Source organism: Nyctibius grandis, chromosome 3, assembly GCF_013368605.1.
Source record: "Nyctibius grandis isolate bNycGra1 chromosome 3, bNycGra1.pri, whole genome shotgun sequence".
Classification (NCBI taxonomy): Eukaryota; Metazoa; Chordata; class Aves; order Nyctibiiformes; family Nyctibiidae; genus Nyctibius; species Nyctibius grandis.
The window spans coordinates 95,479,227-95,495,990 of NC_090660.1; the positions used below are offsets into that span (position 1 = coordinate 95,479,227).

Sequence of the window (16,764 nt, forward strand, 5' to 3'; positions counted from 1 at the left end):
AGGGATTGGAAGGGACCTCGAAAGATCATCTAGTCCAATCCCCCTGCCGGAGCAGGATTGCCTAGATCATATCACACAGGAACGCGTCCAGGCGGGTTTTGAATATCTCCAGAGAAGGAGACTCCACAACCTCTCTGGGCAGCCTGTTCCAGTGTTCAGTTACCCTCACTGTAAAGAAGTTTTTCCTCATATTTATGTGGAACCTCCTGTGTTCCAGCTTGCACCCATTGCTCCTTGTCCTGTCAATGGATATCACTGAGAAGAGCCTGGCTCCATCCTCATGACACTTGCCCTTTACATATTTATAAACATTAATGAGGTCACCCCTCAGTCTCCTCTTCTCCAAGCTAAAGAGACCCAGCTCCCTCAGCCTCTCCTCACAAGGGAGATGTTCCACTCCCTTAATCATCTTCGTGGCTCTGCACTGGACTCTCTCTAGCAGTTCCCTGTCCTTCTTGAAGTGAGGGGCCCAGAACTGGACACAATATTCCAGATGCGGCCTCATCAGAGCAGAGTAGAGGGGGAGGAGAACCTCTCTCGACCTGCTAACCACACCCCTTCTAATACACCCCAGGATGCCATTGGCCGCCTTGGCCACAAGGGCACACTGCTGGCTCATGGTCATCCTGCTGTCCACTAGGACCCCCAGGTGCCTTTCCCCTACGCTGCTCTCCAACAGATCTGTCCCCAACTTGTACTGGTACATGGGGTTGTTCTTGCCCAGATGCAGGACTCTACACTTGCCCTTGTTATATTTCATTAAGTTTCTCCCCGCCCAACTCTCCAGCCTCTCTAGGTCTCTCTGAATGGCTGCGCAGCCTTCCCGTGTGTCAGCCACTCCTCCCAGTTTTGTGTCATCAGCGAACTTGCTGACAGTGCACTCTATTCCCTCATCCAAGTCATTAATGAATATATTGAATAGAACTGGTCCCAGTACCGACCCTTGAGGGACTCCGCTAGACACAGGACTCCAACTGGACTCAGTCCCATTGATCACCATTCTCTGGCTTCTTTCCTTCAGCCAGTTCACAATCCACCTCACTACCCGATCATCCAGACCACACTTGCTCAGTTTAGCTGCGAGGATGCTGTGGGAGACCGTGTCATATGCTTTACTGAAATCGAGATAGACCACATCCACAGCTTTACCATCATCTATCCACCGGGTAACATCCTCATAAAAGGCTATCAAGTTGGTTAAGCATGACTTCCCCTTGGTGAAGCCATGCTGAGTGCCCCTAATGATCCCCCTGTCCTTGATGTGCCAACAGACAGCACCAAGGACAAGTTGTTCCATCACCTTTCCAGGGATGGAGGTGAGGCTGACCGGTCTATAGTTATCAGGGTCCTCCTTCTTGCCCTTTTTGAAGACTGGAGTGACATTCGCTTTCCTCCAGTCCTCAGGCACCTCTCCCGTTGCCCACAACTTAGCAAAGATGATGGAGAGTGGCCTAGCAATGACTTCCACCAGCTCCCTCAGCACCCGTGGGTGCATCCCATCAGGGCCCATGGATTTATGGATATCCAGATTGCTTAATTGGTCCCTGACCCAGCCCTCATCTACCAAGACAGATTCCTCCTCTATCCTGACTTCTTCTGGGGCCGCAGGGGTCCGGGGCTCCTCAGGACAGCCTCCAACAGTATAGACAGAGGCAAAGAAGGCATTCAGTAACTCCGCCTTCTTTTTATCCTCTGTCTCCAGGGCCCCCACCTCATTCATCAGTGGGTCTACATTGCCTCTAGTGTTGGCTTTACCTGCAATGTATTTGAAGAAGCCCTTTCTGTTGTCCTTCACCTCTCTTGCAAGGTTTAATTCCAAGGAGGTCTTAGCTTTCCTAGTTGCCTCCCTACATCCTCTGACAACAGACTTCTATTCCTCCCAAGTGGCCAGCCCCTCCTTCCATGATCTGTACACCCTCTTCTTCCACTTGAGTTTGCCCAGCAGTTCCCTGTTTAACCATGCAGGTCTCCTGCTACCCTTCCTTGACTTCCTACCTGCTGGGATGCTCTGATCTTGAGCTCGGAAGAAGCAGTCCTTGAATGCTAACCAACTATTTTGGGCCCCCTTACCTTCTAGTACCCTGTCCCATGGGATTTCCCCTAGCAATTGCTTGAAAAGGCCAAAGTTGGCCCTCCTGAAGTCCAGGGTTGTGATTCTGCTAGCTATTCTGTTCCTGCCACATGAGATCCTGAACTCTACCATCTCATGGTCACTACAACCAAGGCTGCCCTCAACCTTCACCTCTTCAACCAGACCCTCCTTGTTAGTGAGGATAAGATCCAGCAGCGCTCCTCTCCTAGTTGGCTCATCCACCATTTGCATCAGAAAGTTATCATCAATGCACTGGAGGAACCTCCTGGACTGAGGCTGGCTGACTGAGTAGGCCTCCCAGCAAATATCAGGGTAGTTGAAATCCCCCACGACAACCAGACCCTGTAATTGCGAGACTGCTCTCAGCTGCCTGTAGAAAGCCTCATCACCCTCCTCATCCTGATCCGGTGGCCTGTAATAGACACCCACAACAGTATCACCCCTGCCAACCTGCCCCTTAATTCGCACCCACAAACTCTCAACTCGCTCCTGATCCGCCCCTGGACAGAACTCAATACATTCTAGCTGCTCACTCACATAAAGAGCAACTCCACCACCTCTCCTTAGTGGCCTGTCTTTCCTGAACAGGACATAGCCATCCATGACCACATTCCAGTCATGCGAGTTGTCCCACCAAGTCTCTGTAATTGCCACTAGATCATAACCCCCCGACCGAACACGGATTTCTAACTCCTCCTGTTTACTCCCCATGCTGCGTGCATTGGTGTACAGGCATTTCAGGGAGCGAGCTGAGCACACCGATTTCACCCCAGGGGGATGGGAGGCCTCCTGGTCTACCTCAACACTAGACCGTTGCCCCAGTGGTGCAAGCCCAGCTACTACCCCATCCCCCTTCGAATCTAGTTTAAAGCTCTCCGAATGAGCCCTGCTAATTCCTGTCCCACAACCCTTTTGCCCCTACGACATAAACCCTTCCCATGTATTACGGTCACGTCTGGTGTCTTATAAAACCAGCCATTATCAAAGAACCCAAAGCCCTGCCTGTAGCACCAGTCTCGTAGCCAGACATTAATAGAGAGAATCCTACTATTCCATCCCACGTCATCACCTGAAAATGGAAGGAGGGAGGAGAAAACAACTTGTGCCCCAGACTCTTTCACCAACCGTCCTAGGGCCTTGTAGTCTTTCTTCATCCCCCTCAGACTATGGGATGCAGCTTCTTCACCACCTGTCTGGAAGATCAGCAGGGGGTAGTAGTCTGTGGCCTTCACCAGGTTGGGGAGTTGCCTGGTGATATCCCTGATTCGGGCTCCAGGCAGGCTGCAGACCTCCCTGTGATGGGGGTCAGCTCTGCATATTGGGCCCTCAGATCCCTTTAGGAAGGAGTCTCCAACCACTAAAACTCTTCTCTTCTTCCTTGTGGAGGAGGTAGCTATATGCCTGTCAGGTTTTTCTGACTGTGGTGGGACCTCTGATATAGGTTGCCTCTCCACCACATCCCCATTGGACCAGCTGTATTCCACTAGGGCTTTATATCTATTGCTCAGAGGCACCTGTGGAGGTGAGGTAGGCAAGGAGGGCACTCGCCTTTTGCCACGGCCATAGACTTGCCTCCACTCACTCCTCTCCTCTAGATTATTGTTTTCCACCTGAGAGGGGCAGAGTACAGGGGTCCCTCGATCCTGGGAGCTCTCCGGCAGGTGCTCCCATTTTTGTTGCAGGGAAGGCAGAGCCTGGCTCCACCAGTCTATCTCCATTTCAGCCTCCCAAATGCTCCTAAGCCTTTCTACTTCGGCTTGAAGCCTTTCAACCTGGCTTTGCAGCTGTGCCGCTCGGCCGAGCAGATCATCTACCTGCTCACAGCGCACACAGCCCCCTGCCACCACAGAGACGCTGTAGCATTCCCTGCAGCCTGCGACCTGCACCATCGCCTCCTTCCGTGGGAGCTCTGTCTGGGTTCCCACATCCATTTTGGTCTTCTTCCGCCAGGTAGATACCATTGTTCTTTCACTGAGCTGGGAAATACCTGTTGGTGCCACCCCTGGTTCACAGCTCCTTGGCGCCTTCCTCGCCTTGTGCACTGGGAGGGAGTCAGCGCCCTCCCCAACGAGCTGCAAACTGCTGCGGTCTCTCCTGCCCTGGGACACACACAGTCACTGCTGACTCTCCCTCTCCCCTCTGGGCAGGGACTAGTCCCTGCTATCCCAGAGGCTCTTTATCACCCAATCACAGGGGGTGGTGCTACGCCCCCTCCTCTCCTGATTCGTTGCCGGGAATTTCCGGGTCCGGGGTGGGGAAGCAGCTCGGGGCTGCTGCTCGGGGGGCCCAGAGTATGAAAACCGCCCGGTTACAGCCCGATGTCACCCTCGCCCCCGCCCTCACCTCAGTTGCTGCCGCCGCTGCCACCGCTGTCGCTACTGCCGCCGCTGTCAACTGTTTGTTCTGGCTTTACCGCATTTAAATCGCCCGCGGTGCCCCCGGCTACGCCCCCTCCTCTCCTGATTTGTTGCCAGGAACTTCCGGGTTCCGTACTCAGGGCCACCTGAGCAGCAGCCCCCAAGTCCCGTCCCAGGAGAGGAGGGGGCGTAGCCGGAGGCACCGTGGGAGATTTGAAGGGCCCCCTGGGGAGCGCGAGCGACCTGGAGCGTCGTGAACAGGAGCACGCAAACAGGGGCGTGGCAGTTTGCGCAGCAGTTTGCGCAGGCAGGGCGAGCAGAGTAGGCGGGCAGGCAGGTATGGTTTCCACTCGGCGGGGCCCTAAGTCCCTTGCGGGTGCCAGAAAAGACATGGCAACCCAAAAGGACCTGCCGCGGAAGCATGCAGAGGTGCAGGTGTCAGGCTGCAGGGAGTGCCAGAGCCTGGCCCTGGCACTCGAGGGTAATGGAGACCTGACCTGTGTGAGGTGCGAACAGGTCGACGACCTGATCTCCTTGGTGGCCCTGCTCAAGGAGGAGGTGGAAAGGTTAAGGAGTACAAGAGTATCCCAGGAAGAGGATGGCGGGCAGTGCTGTTCCCTGCCTGTCCTGGGGAAAACGGACGGGCCTAATGCTCTCCAGGTAGTGGAGGATCCTCTTCCTCCTCCACATGGAGCAGGAGGAGACCTAGGGGATGGGGGGGAATGGAGGCAGGTCCCTGCTCGGGGTGGCAGGCGAATCCCATCCCGACCTTCCTCCCCTCCCCACGTCCCCCTGCAGAATAGGTATGAGGCGCTGGAGCCTGAACGTCTTCCTGAGTGTCAGGAAGATACAAATCTAGGTGAAGGATCCTGTACGGGGCTACGTAAACAGAAGCAACCAAGTAAGAGGGTTGCAACCAGCTCCAAAAAGGAGAAAAGAAAAGTAATTGTTATAGGCGACTCCCTGCTAAGGGGAATGGAGGGCCCCATATGCAGGCCAGACCCGACTCACAGGGAAGTCTGCTGCCTCCCTGGGGCTCGGGTAAGGGATGTTGCCAGGAGGATTCCTCAACTGGTGAGGCCCTCTGACTACTACCCGCTATTAGTATTCCAGGTGGGTAGGGATGAGATTGAAGAGAGAAGTCCCAGGGCAATCAAAAGGGACTTCAGGGCCCTGGGGCGTTTGGTAAAGGGGGTAGGTGCGCAGGTGATATTCTCTTCAATTCCTTTGGTATTTGGTGAAAATAGGGAAAAGACTACGAAAGTAACAGATTAATATGTGGCTAAGAGACTGGTGCCGTAGGTGGGATTTTGGGTTTGTTGACCACGGGGAGGCTTTCATGGCACTGGGCCTGCTTATGCCGGATGGGGAACAGCTGAGTCAGAAGGGGAAAAGGGTTATGGCCCAGAAGTTGGCAGGGCTGATCAAGAGGTCTTTAAACTAGGTTTGATGGGGGAGGGGGATAAGACCAGGGCAGCCACAAATGAACCTAGGGGTGACAGGCCTGCGTCGGGGGCAAGGCCGCTAGCCCAGCTGAAGTGCGTTTACACCGATGCACGCAGTATGGGCAACAAACAGGAAGAGCTAGAAGCCACTGTACGGCAGGAAGGTTATGATGTAGTTGCCATCACAGAACCGTGGTGGGATGACTCTCATGACTGGAGTGCAGCTATGGATGGCTATAAGCTCTTTAAGAGGGACAGGCAAAGCAGGAGAGGCGGTGGGGTAGCGCTGTATATTAGGGAGTGCTTGGACTGTGTTGAAATTGAGGAAGATGGTGAGGATGACAAGCTTGAATGTTTATGGGTGAAGATCAGGGGGAAGGTCGGCAGGGCGGACATTACGGTGGGAGTCTGTTATAGACCACCCAGCCAGGATGAGCAGGCGGACGAGGTGTTTTACAAGCGGCTGTCAGAAGCCGCCCGGTCGCCGGCCCTTGTAGTCGTGGGCGACTTCAACTTGCCGGATGTCTGCTGGAAATACAACATGGCAGAGAGGAAGCAATCTAGGAGATTCCTCGAATGTGTGGAGGACAACTTCCTCATGCAAGTGGTAAATGAGCCCACTAGAGGAGGGGTCCTGCTTGACCTGTTGTTTGTGAACAGAGAAGGACTAGTGGGAGATGTGAGGGTCGGTGGCCGTCTTGGGAATAGCGACCACGAAATGTTAGAGTTTTCGATAGTGGGGGAAGTAAGGAGGGGCAAGAGTAGAACTTCTGCCTTAGATTTCTGCCGGTCAGACTTTAGCCTGTTTAAGAGGCTGGTGGATCGAGTCCCTTGGGAATTGGTCCTGAAGGGCAAAGGAGTCCAGGAAGGCTGGACATGCTTCAAAAGGGAATTGCTAAATATTCAGGAGCAGGCTGTCCCAGTCTGTAGGAAGACAAGCCGTCAGGGAAAAAGACCGGCCTGGTTAAACAGGGAACTTAGACTAGAACTTAAGGAAAAAAAGAGAGCCTACTTGCTCTGGAAGAAGGGTCGGGTAACTTGGGAGGTCTATAGGGACGTGGCCAGGTCGTGTAGGGAGAAGATTAGAAGGGCCAAAGCTCAATTAGAGCTCGATTTGGCTGCTACAGTCAAAGACAACAAAAAAAGCTTTTACAAATACATCAACAGCAAAAGGAGGGTCAAGGAGAGCCTCCACCACTTGCTGAATGAGGAGGGTAGTGTAGTGTCAGGGGATGAGGAAAAGGCAGAGGTGCTCAATACCTTCTTTGCCTCGGTCTTTAATGTCAAGACCGGTTGTCCTCAGAAGACTTGGCCCCCAGAGCCTGAAGTTAGGGATGGGGGGCTGTGTGAACCTCCCATGATCCAGGAGGAGACAGTTAGTGACCTGCTGTGCCAGTTGGACACCCACAAGGCTATGGGCCCGGATGGGATTCACCCCAGAGTAATGAAAGAACTGGCAAATGAACTTGCCAAACCACTCTCTATTATCTACCAGCAGTCCTGGTTAACTGGAGAAGTTCCAGCTGACTGGAAATTAGCAAATGTAACGCCCATCTACAAGAAGGGTCGGAAGGACGATCCAGGGAACTATAGGCCTGTCAGCCTGACCTCGGTGCCAGGCAAGGTGATGGAACAGATCATCCTGAGTGCCATTACACGGCACATGCAGGACAATCGGGGCATCGGGGCCAGCCAACATGGATTCATGAAAGGCAGGTCCTGCTCGACCAACCTGGTCTCCTTCTATGACAAAGTGACCCGCTTAGTAGATGAGGGCAGGGCTGTGGATGTAGTCTATCTAGACTTCAGTAAGGCATTCGACACTGTCTCCCACAGCATCCTCCTAGACAAACTGGCTGCCCGGGGCTTGGATGGGTGGACTCTTAAACGGGTTAAAAACTGGCTGGATGGCCGAGCCCAGAGAGTGGTGGTGAATGGGGCAAAGTCCAACTGGCGGCCGGTCACTAGCGGTGTTCCCCAGGGCTCAGTTCTGGGGTTGGTGCTGTTCCATATCTTTATAGATGATCTAGACGTAGGGATTGAGTGCACCCTCAGCAAATTTGCAGATGACACCAAGCTGGGTGGGAGTGTCGATCTGCTGGAGGGTAGGAAGGCCTTACAGAGGGATTTGGACAGGTTAGATAGATGGGCCGAGACCAACGGCATGAGGTTCAACAACAACAAGTGCCGGGTCTTACACTTTGGCCACAACAACCCCATGCAGCGCTACAGGCTGGGGGAAGAGTGGTTAGAAAGTGGCCCGGTGGAAAGAGACCTGGGGGTGCTGATCGACAGCCGGCTAAACATGAGCCAGCAGTGTGCCCAGGTGGCCAAGAAGGCCAATGGCATCCTGGCCTCTATTAGGAATAGTGTAGCCAGCCGGTCTAGGGAAGTGATCGTCCCTCTCTACTCGGCACTGGTGAGGCCGCATCTTGAGTACTGTGTCCACTTCTGGGCCCCACACTTCAAGAAAGATGTTGAGGTGTTGGAGCGAGTCCAGAGGAGGGCGACCAAGCTGGTGAATGGTCTGGAGGGTCTGACCTACGAGGAACGGCTGAGGGAGCTGGGGTTGTTTAGCCTGGAGAAGAGCAGGCTCTGAGGTGACCTTATTGCAGTCTACCACTACCTGAAGGGAGGTTGTAGTGAAGTGGGAGTTGGCCTCTTCTCCCAGGCAGCTAGCGATAGGACAAGAGGACATAGCCTCAGGCTTCGCCAGGGGAGGTTCAGGTTGGACATCAGGAAGAATTTCTTTTCAGAAAGGGTTATTAGACATGGAATGGGCTGCCCAGGGAGGTGGTGGAGTCACCGTCTCTGGATGTATTTAAGAAAAGACTGGACATGGCACTTAGTGCCATGGTCTAGTTGACAGGGTGGTGTAAGGGCAACGGTTGGACTCGATGATCCCTGAGGTCTCTTCCAACCTGATTGATTCTGTGATTCTGTGACCTACACAGGCTGGAGAGTTGGGCGGGGAGAAATTTAATGAAATATAACAAGGGCAAGTGTAGAGTCCTGCATCTGGGCAAGAACAACCCCATGTACCAGTACAAGTTGGGGACAGATCTGTTGGAGACCAGCGTAGGGGAAAGGGACCTGGGGGTCCTAGTGGACAGCAGGATGACCATGAGCCAGCAATGTGCCCTTGTGGCCAAGAAGGCCAATGGCATCCTGGGCTGTATTAGAAGGGGTGTGGTTAGTAGGTCAAGAGAGGTTCTCCTCCCCCTCTACTCTGCTCTGATGAGGCCGCATCTGGAATATTGTGTCCAGTTCTGGGCCCCTCACTTCAAGAAGGACAGGGAACTGCTAGAGAGAGTCCAGCGCAGAGCAACGAAGATGATTAAGGGAGTGGAACATCTCCCTTATGAGGAGAGGCTGAGGGAGCTGGGTCTCTTTAGCTTGGAGAAGAGGAGACTGAGGGGGGACCTCATTAATGTTTATAAATATGTAAAGGGCAAGTGTCATGAGGATGGAGCCAGGCTCTTCTCAGTGATATCCATTGACAGGACAAGGAGCAATGGGTGCAAGCTGGAACACAGGAGGTTCCACATAAATATGAGGAAAAACTTCTTTACGGTGAGGGTAACTGAACACTGGAACAGGCTGCCCAGAGAGGTTGTGGAGTCTCCTTCTCTGGAGATATTCAAAACCCGCCTGGATGCATTTCTGTGTGATATGATCTAGGTAATCCTGCTCCGGCAGGGGGATTGGACTAGATGATCTTTCGAGGTCCCTTCCAATCCCTAACATTCTGTGATTCTGTGAATTATTTTTGAAAAGGCACTCTACTAGAGTAAATTATGAAAATGAAATTCCCTAAAATCAACATGAGATTTGCTCACTGCAGAGGATGATTGCAGCTGAGTTTAGATTTTCACTGGAACTCAGTGTTTGTTATGTGTTTAATTAAAACACTCTTTAACGTTTGAAAAGAAACACAGCCGTTTTAGACTGTTTATTCAGGTAGGTTAGTTCCGCTACAGTTAGGGAAGTTTCCTCTTCTCTTTCTCACTTCTCCAAACAGACTAGCTTTCTCTAAAAAAAAGGATCCCAAATTGTATCTACCATTGGTCAGAGGCCCAACTCAGTACAGATTCTACAGCTAGATAAAGGTTGACTTTATAAAAAATAAAAAGTATTTCTTTTAATAAAACATCATCAGGAAAAAATTAAGAACAGCTTAGGTCATTGGTTGTTCTACTTTGGGGAAAACAAAACCAACATTAGGAGACAAACGGAATTGTAGAAGCAGTTTCATTTCTCAGAAGACAGACAGTTCTGCAAAGGCAATGGAGAGAAAAAGCTCCCTTTCTTTTCCGGAAGTCAGAATAGAATGGAGATGCTACAACCCATTGCAACCTATTAATAACAGGTAGTAACATAGTATACCCGCTATATGTAGTCTGGGCTGTTAACAGACAATGTCAGTACCATTCAGGAACTTCTTACAGAGACTCTGCATGTAGGCATTACAGATGGTACCAAACTCCTTACTCATCCTCACAAGTAGGTGCAGCTTAATCCTTGTCATAAGTGTCTAATTATTTCATTAAAACTTCCGCACTGAAGGATTTCTGACTTTCTTGGACCCAAGGTACTTCTTTTCAATAATTAAATACTGCATTTTCTCTGGCTCCCTTCCCACAAATTTCTATTGCTTCCTCTGGCCATAGTTATTATTAATTTCCTTTTTATGCCATTCCAGATTGAGACAGCAGATAAGCGTAGCTTTAGTTTCTACTTGAAAATTGTAATAGCCATGAAATGTTGATCCACATCCCTAAACTTATATGTGCAGGAATGAAATAATTAAAAGAGGAGTTCTGTGAAGAAGAAACTGACTTGTTTGTTCTGTTGTTACCTCAAGGATCACACACAGCAGACACTGAAATGAAAGATAGACAGTACAAGAAACAAAAGCAAAACTATTGAAACTACAGTTTTCAGATTGACATTGGTTTAAAGCTCCAAGGACTGACTATCAAAGTGGTGAAAAGTGCTGGAACAGGAGCAGGAAGATGAAAATAAAACCTTATTTGGATGCAGTTCAAATCCCATAAAACTTAAATCTTTAGCTCATATGTTAAAAATACTGTAGGGTACCTCAAATGCCCAAATTTTGCATCCTGTTCTAGCACCAGGGAAAGTCAGTGACAGCTCTTTGCAGTCATGCATCAAAAAGAATATTGATTCAATTTTAAACTCAACCTGCAAAATAGTTGTACGAAGTATTAGATTTATTCATTAAGTGAAAGAATATCATTATGCTTTCTCAACAGTTGTGGGGTTTTTTTTACCGCGGTGGTCAACAATGTTAAAAAAAAATTCATGTCAGTTAATTCTTACATAAAGAATTCTAAAAAGTTTGGAGAAACTGTTGTCCTTAATGGATACTTCTGAACACGAACAAATCCGCACATAGCATTGTCAGTCTGACTCTTGGATACCAACTCCCTTATTTTAAACACTGTCTCTATACAATTCTTTTAATATTTCTCATGATCTTTAAATATGTCAGCAGGTAGAAAAACATAGCTAAAAAAAGTAAAAATGCCTCTATTTTACCTGAGATTGCTTTCAAATATGCTTAGTCCAAATAAAGATTTTATGCTTTTTTAAGACACCTGGGCTAAAGATCTATCAACTCAGGTACGCAGAAATAGAAACAATCAAAATCAGAGGCTGCACTACAGTGCTGTGTCATAAGTGTTGCAGAAGAAAAATAGTGATAATCTTGGGAAATGGCCAGTTTTCAGCCTTTCAGGAAGAAACGTAATTGACTTATTCTTTAACGTTACATTGTCATATTTCAAATTCCAATAAACAATTGCTGGAGGTGCTGGAGCAAGTCCAGAGGAGGGCAACAAAGCTGGTGAAGGGTCTGGAGGGTATGTCCTATGAGGAACGGCTGGGGGAACTGGGATTGTTTAGCCTGGAGTAAAGGAGGCTGAGGGGAGACCTTATCACTCTCTACAACTACCTGAAAGGAGGTTGTAGCGAGGTAGGGGTCGGCCTCTTCTCCCAGGCAACTAGCAACAGGACTAGAGGACATAGCCCCAAGCTGCACCAGTGGAGGTTCAGTTAGACTTTAGGAAAAATTTCTTCACAGAAAGGGTTATTAGGCATTGGAATGGGCTGCCCAGGGAGGTGGTGGAGTCACCATCCCTGGAGGTGTTTAAGAAAAGACTGGCACACTCAGTGCCATGGTCTAGTTAACACAGTGGTGTTAGGTCAAAGGTTGGACTCGATGATCCCAGAGGTCTCTTCCAACCTAGTTGATTCTGTGATACTACCATCAGTGATGTTCTCAGCATCAGTTGTTCATAATCCAGCAATTAAAGAAGAGCCATTTGAAAAAGATTAAACATGAAACAGATGGACAGACATTTTTATTTATTTAATTCCCGCTGCTCTTTGACGTTTCTCAGCTAGCTTATGCCTGCTTTTTCCTCTCCCCTCCTCTTCCCTCTTATTTTGGTCTCTTTTTTCTCTCTCTTCATACTGACATCCCCAGCTGCAGTCCCAAAAGACAGAGCATACGCTGCCAACTCATACTGGCACTCCTTCCAAGAACAGAAGCAACAGGACACAGGGGACCACTTTCATTCTACTGCCATTGGTAACGCAATAGAAGAAAATCTTTATATGTGGGAAACACGTGTATACTTTCCATAAAGAATATATGCACAGAACCTGCATCTTCAGACCCAAGTCGCCTCAACAGTCTTGTTTGCAGTTCTTACTCAGAATAAGATGCATCCTCCAAACCCACAATAGCAGGTGGAAATCACCATTAAAATCCTCTTTTTTCCTGAGATAAAAGGGATGATAGAAAATTAACCCCAAAAATACATATATATCTTTGAAAAGAGAAGGGAAGGAAGACAGAAGGAGGATATATTTCATCTGTATCTGCTGGCCTGGAAAATAAATAGTGCTGTTGTGCAGCTCTGCAGCTGCTCACTCTTTCAATTGTTTTCATTCTGGTTTTTATTATTTAATCTCATATCCTTCCAGTTAATCTGAAAAGGGTTCAGACAGCTTTATTCATTAGTCTTGCTTCAAATCATGATCTTACAGATCATGATCTTTACAGATACCAAGAACCAATTCTCTTTTTTTGACATGGCTTACCTTCTGATAGAGGCAACAACAATAAATTGGCTCATGAAATGTGAAAACAAACTTTCTCACAATATTTTCACTTTTTTTTTGCATTCAATCTCATGAAAAAAATCCTTGAGGAGAGCTTTTCTTACACTAATAGAATGCATGACAAATATATATTGTAAATTGCATGAGCCAGCAGTGTGCCCTTGTGGCCAAGAAGGCCAATGGCATCCTGGGGTGGATTAGAAGGGGTGTGGTCAGCAGGTCGAGAGAGGTTCTCCTCCCCCTCTACTCTGCCCTGGTGAGGCCGCATCTGGAATATTGTGTCCAGTTCTGGGCCCCTCACTTCAAGAAGGACAGGGAACTGCTAGAGAGAGTCCAGCGCAGAGCCACGAAGATGATTAAGGGAGTGGAACATCTCCCTTATGAGGAGAGGCTGAGGGAGCTGGGTCTCTTTAGCTTGGAGAAGAGGAGACTGAGGGGTGACCTCATTAATGTTTATAAATACGTAAAGGGCAAGTGTCATGAGGATGGAGCCAGGCTCTTCTCAGTGACATCCCTTGACAGGACAAGGGGCAATGGGTGCAAGCTGGAACACAGGAGGTTCCACTTAAATATGAGGAAGAACTTCTTTACGGTGAGGGTGACCATACACTGGAACAGGCTGCCCAGAGAGGTTGTGGAGTCTCCTTCTCTGGAGACATTCAAAACCCGCCTGGACGCGTTCCTGTGTGATATGGTCTAGGCAATCCTGCTCCGGTAGGGGGATTGGACTAGATGATCTTTCGAGGTCCCTTCCAATCCCTAACATTCTGTGATTCTGTGATTCTGTGAAATTAAAAGTTAAGGTTTTCAAATTTTGAAAAGGATTTTGGATTCATACAGGATGGATAAGGGGAAAAAGAAAAGAAAGAAAAAAAACCCACAAAACACTTCATCATTCACATCTACCTGAACTACATAATATGCTTTCAGATAGGCATTAGATCAGAAATAGTTATGTCATCATAACCTTGCACTGCGAAGATGCATGGATTGTTTCCTACTTCAAGAGAGCTATTGCTTAAAAAGGATTGTGAAATGCAACATATATAGAAACGAGGTTTGTGATGAAACACCTCTGCAGTGTCACAAAAGATTTACAGTTTAAAGCATTGAATTCATATGTGGAAGATGACTGAAATGGCTTTACAATGGATCCTACCAAGAGAAAGAAAAATAATTATTTTACTACTCAAGCATGGCAACAATTGACCTAACAATTCAGGCAAACAGAATGACATATAAAAAAGCTTTATATCAACATTAAGGTTGCCTGTTCCCCAGCTTTTATTATTAGGTTGTTGTACACATTTTAATAGAACATTATAAACACTTGCTTTGGCTTAGGCTTTGGAATGAAGAAATCAACCATTTCGCAAGCTGATTGCCTGCTACAAAATGACTGAAAAAAATATTATGTCTATTCAAATGATTTTGCTGCTAGAAAGAAAACACAATGTATTGAATGATGAGTAGCATAGGTCTTGGGAACAATAGAGCACATGAATGTTTTTGATCAAAATAAAATAAAAAGGACCCTTTTGTATAATCCAGAATTAATGTGAAATTGGACAGCACAAAGCAAAGAACTGCAGTGCATACAGCCATAAATATACCATCTGTGCACAGCAGACTTCAGAATGGACCTCCTGAGTCTATGGATTACATAGGGTAACATTTTGCATTTCTTTCATTCACATCATTTGGCAGTTTTCAAGGAGTCTAGCATTATACTGCATCAGCATCCATACTCTGCTCACAAGGTTAAGTCTGTGAAAACCACTACATATGGTTACTTCTCAACTGCCCTTAGCATAAAATCCCCATGCATTACAAATTATGCTAGTCTCACCTCAAAAAATGTCAAATGTAAGATGGTCAATTACTGAAAGTAATCTAACACTGGATCCTACAGTGTGCCTGCTGCCTCTGCCTTCTCCATGGGTTTATGACACAGAAAGCAGTAAAAGCACTGTAAAACAGATTATAAATATTGGATTATCAAAAAAATTTAATAATGGAAAACTGTTCTGGTGGTAAGTACAACTTGCTCCTGAACAGTTTTTGACTTCTCTTTTCTTTTGTAAGTCCTTGGAGATGCACAATCCAAAATCATCCCAGACTTCTTTAAGGCAACAAATTTCAGATCAGTCAGAGATCTACAATCAAGTACCTATCTGCCTGTCTGAACAGTTTGGGATCTATTGACTGCAAATGGGACTGTTGCATACGTCAAGGGAACAGAATACTAGTCCAGTGGTTGAAACAATGAATATTATTTTAATGAAGAACAACACTAGTAAAGAAAACAGGAAAAAAACATGGTGAGTACTACTCAAGAATGGAAAAACAAAAAAGCACAACCAAAGAAGGTGCAGTAAGGAATGACACAGAAATGGCATTGATATTCTTGAGATTCAAGGACTGAATGTTGCCCTTCCTGACTAACTTGCCTCCAGCTGACCAAGATAAGATATATGATGCTTGATATAAAGAAATACTAAATAATGATTGCTGCAACATCAAAGGAAGCTGCAAATGTTCAACAAACTTTGAAAAAAACTGACATTTTAACTTTCTATTCAAATCATAAGAACCCAACAGTACAGAGTCTTAGCAACACTTTCTTCACAAGTGTTTTATTGTTTTTAACTTTTAAAATTATTTTTTGTGTCAAAACTAATGTGTTTGAGATGAAAAATAAAACAGATAATATAGTTCTCATTTTCTACTTACTTCTATTATTGACGTTGTGCAAGATAAACAACCACTTCTAAACATTTGAGACTTTTTTGGCTATTTCCCTATTATTTTGGACATTTTGAATGGCCATGTTTTTCTCCTAGAATTAGCTTTTCTAGACAAATGGTCTACCATATTAGAATAGCTCAATTTGCACAGAATATTAATTTAAGAATAATTAAAAAAACCCTGTCACAGTCTCCCTTATAACATCTTTCTCTACTGGCTCATTTTTTCAGTTAATGTTAAAAAAAAAAAATGAGGTAACATGAAGCATTCAGAAAAGAAGGCAGAAGACCAGAAGCCTTAAGGAAAAGTTATATACAATTGCTTGACCACAACTGCAAGTTTCAAATGGATAAAATTAGCTTTTTTAACTTGATCAATAATAGTAAGCAGAACATATATGGATTTATAAATATTAATACTAAAATTATATCAAATTATGATATATATTCTATGCATTACTTCAGTATAAAGGTAATAATATATTCTCTTCTGCTCTTGACAGTGGCTGAATGTTATAAAATTGTAAGCCTTCCCAGTATTATTGCTGAGAGTAGCAATGGCACCACAGCATATACGGGTCCAAACTTAAGGCTTATCCCCATCCTTGAATTCTGGGATATCTCTCGGAGATGCTGATATTCTCCTCTAAAATCCCATTTGACCAATTAGACATTCCTTGGTCATAAAGGAGGAGTCTTTTTCATTATCTCCAGCAAAGGAAAGACTGTTAATGTAAGGAACATTAGGGAAGAAAATTATTCAGAAGACCCTCTAACCTTCAATAGCATGTAATATATATCATAAACATATTCCAAGAATACTTGTATATGTTAATTACAGAACACTAGTGTATATATCCAAATAAAACAGGAAGAGGGTAATAACTGAAAAAACAATCTGGATTTAAACAATATGTTGAGTAGAAGCTATCACAATCAGCAGAACAGATCTGATTTCAGGCACAAAGTCT

The 16,764-nt window shown here is 46.7% G+C and overlaps 1 protein-coding gene across 25 annotated transcripts in view; it reads right to left on the reverse strand.

Moving 5' to 3' along the window:
* Positions 1 to 16,764, reverse strand: part of RIMS2 (regulating synaptic membrane exocytosis 2) — a 531,876-nt gene that overhangs the window by 365,121 nt on the left and 149,991 nt on the right. Inside the window, exon 4 of one of the 25 annotated variants that reach the window (XM_068395873.1) lies at positions 9,069 to 9,110. The exons of the other annotated variants lie outside the window; for them this stretch is intronic. Within the exon in view, the coding sequence (XP_068251974.1) occupies positions 9,069 to 9,110 (42 nt within the window). The remainder of the gene's footprint in view (positions 1 to 9,068; positions 9,111 to 16,764) is intronic. 25 annotated transcript variants of the gene reach the window in all.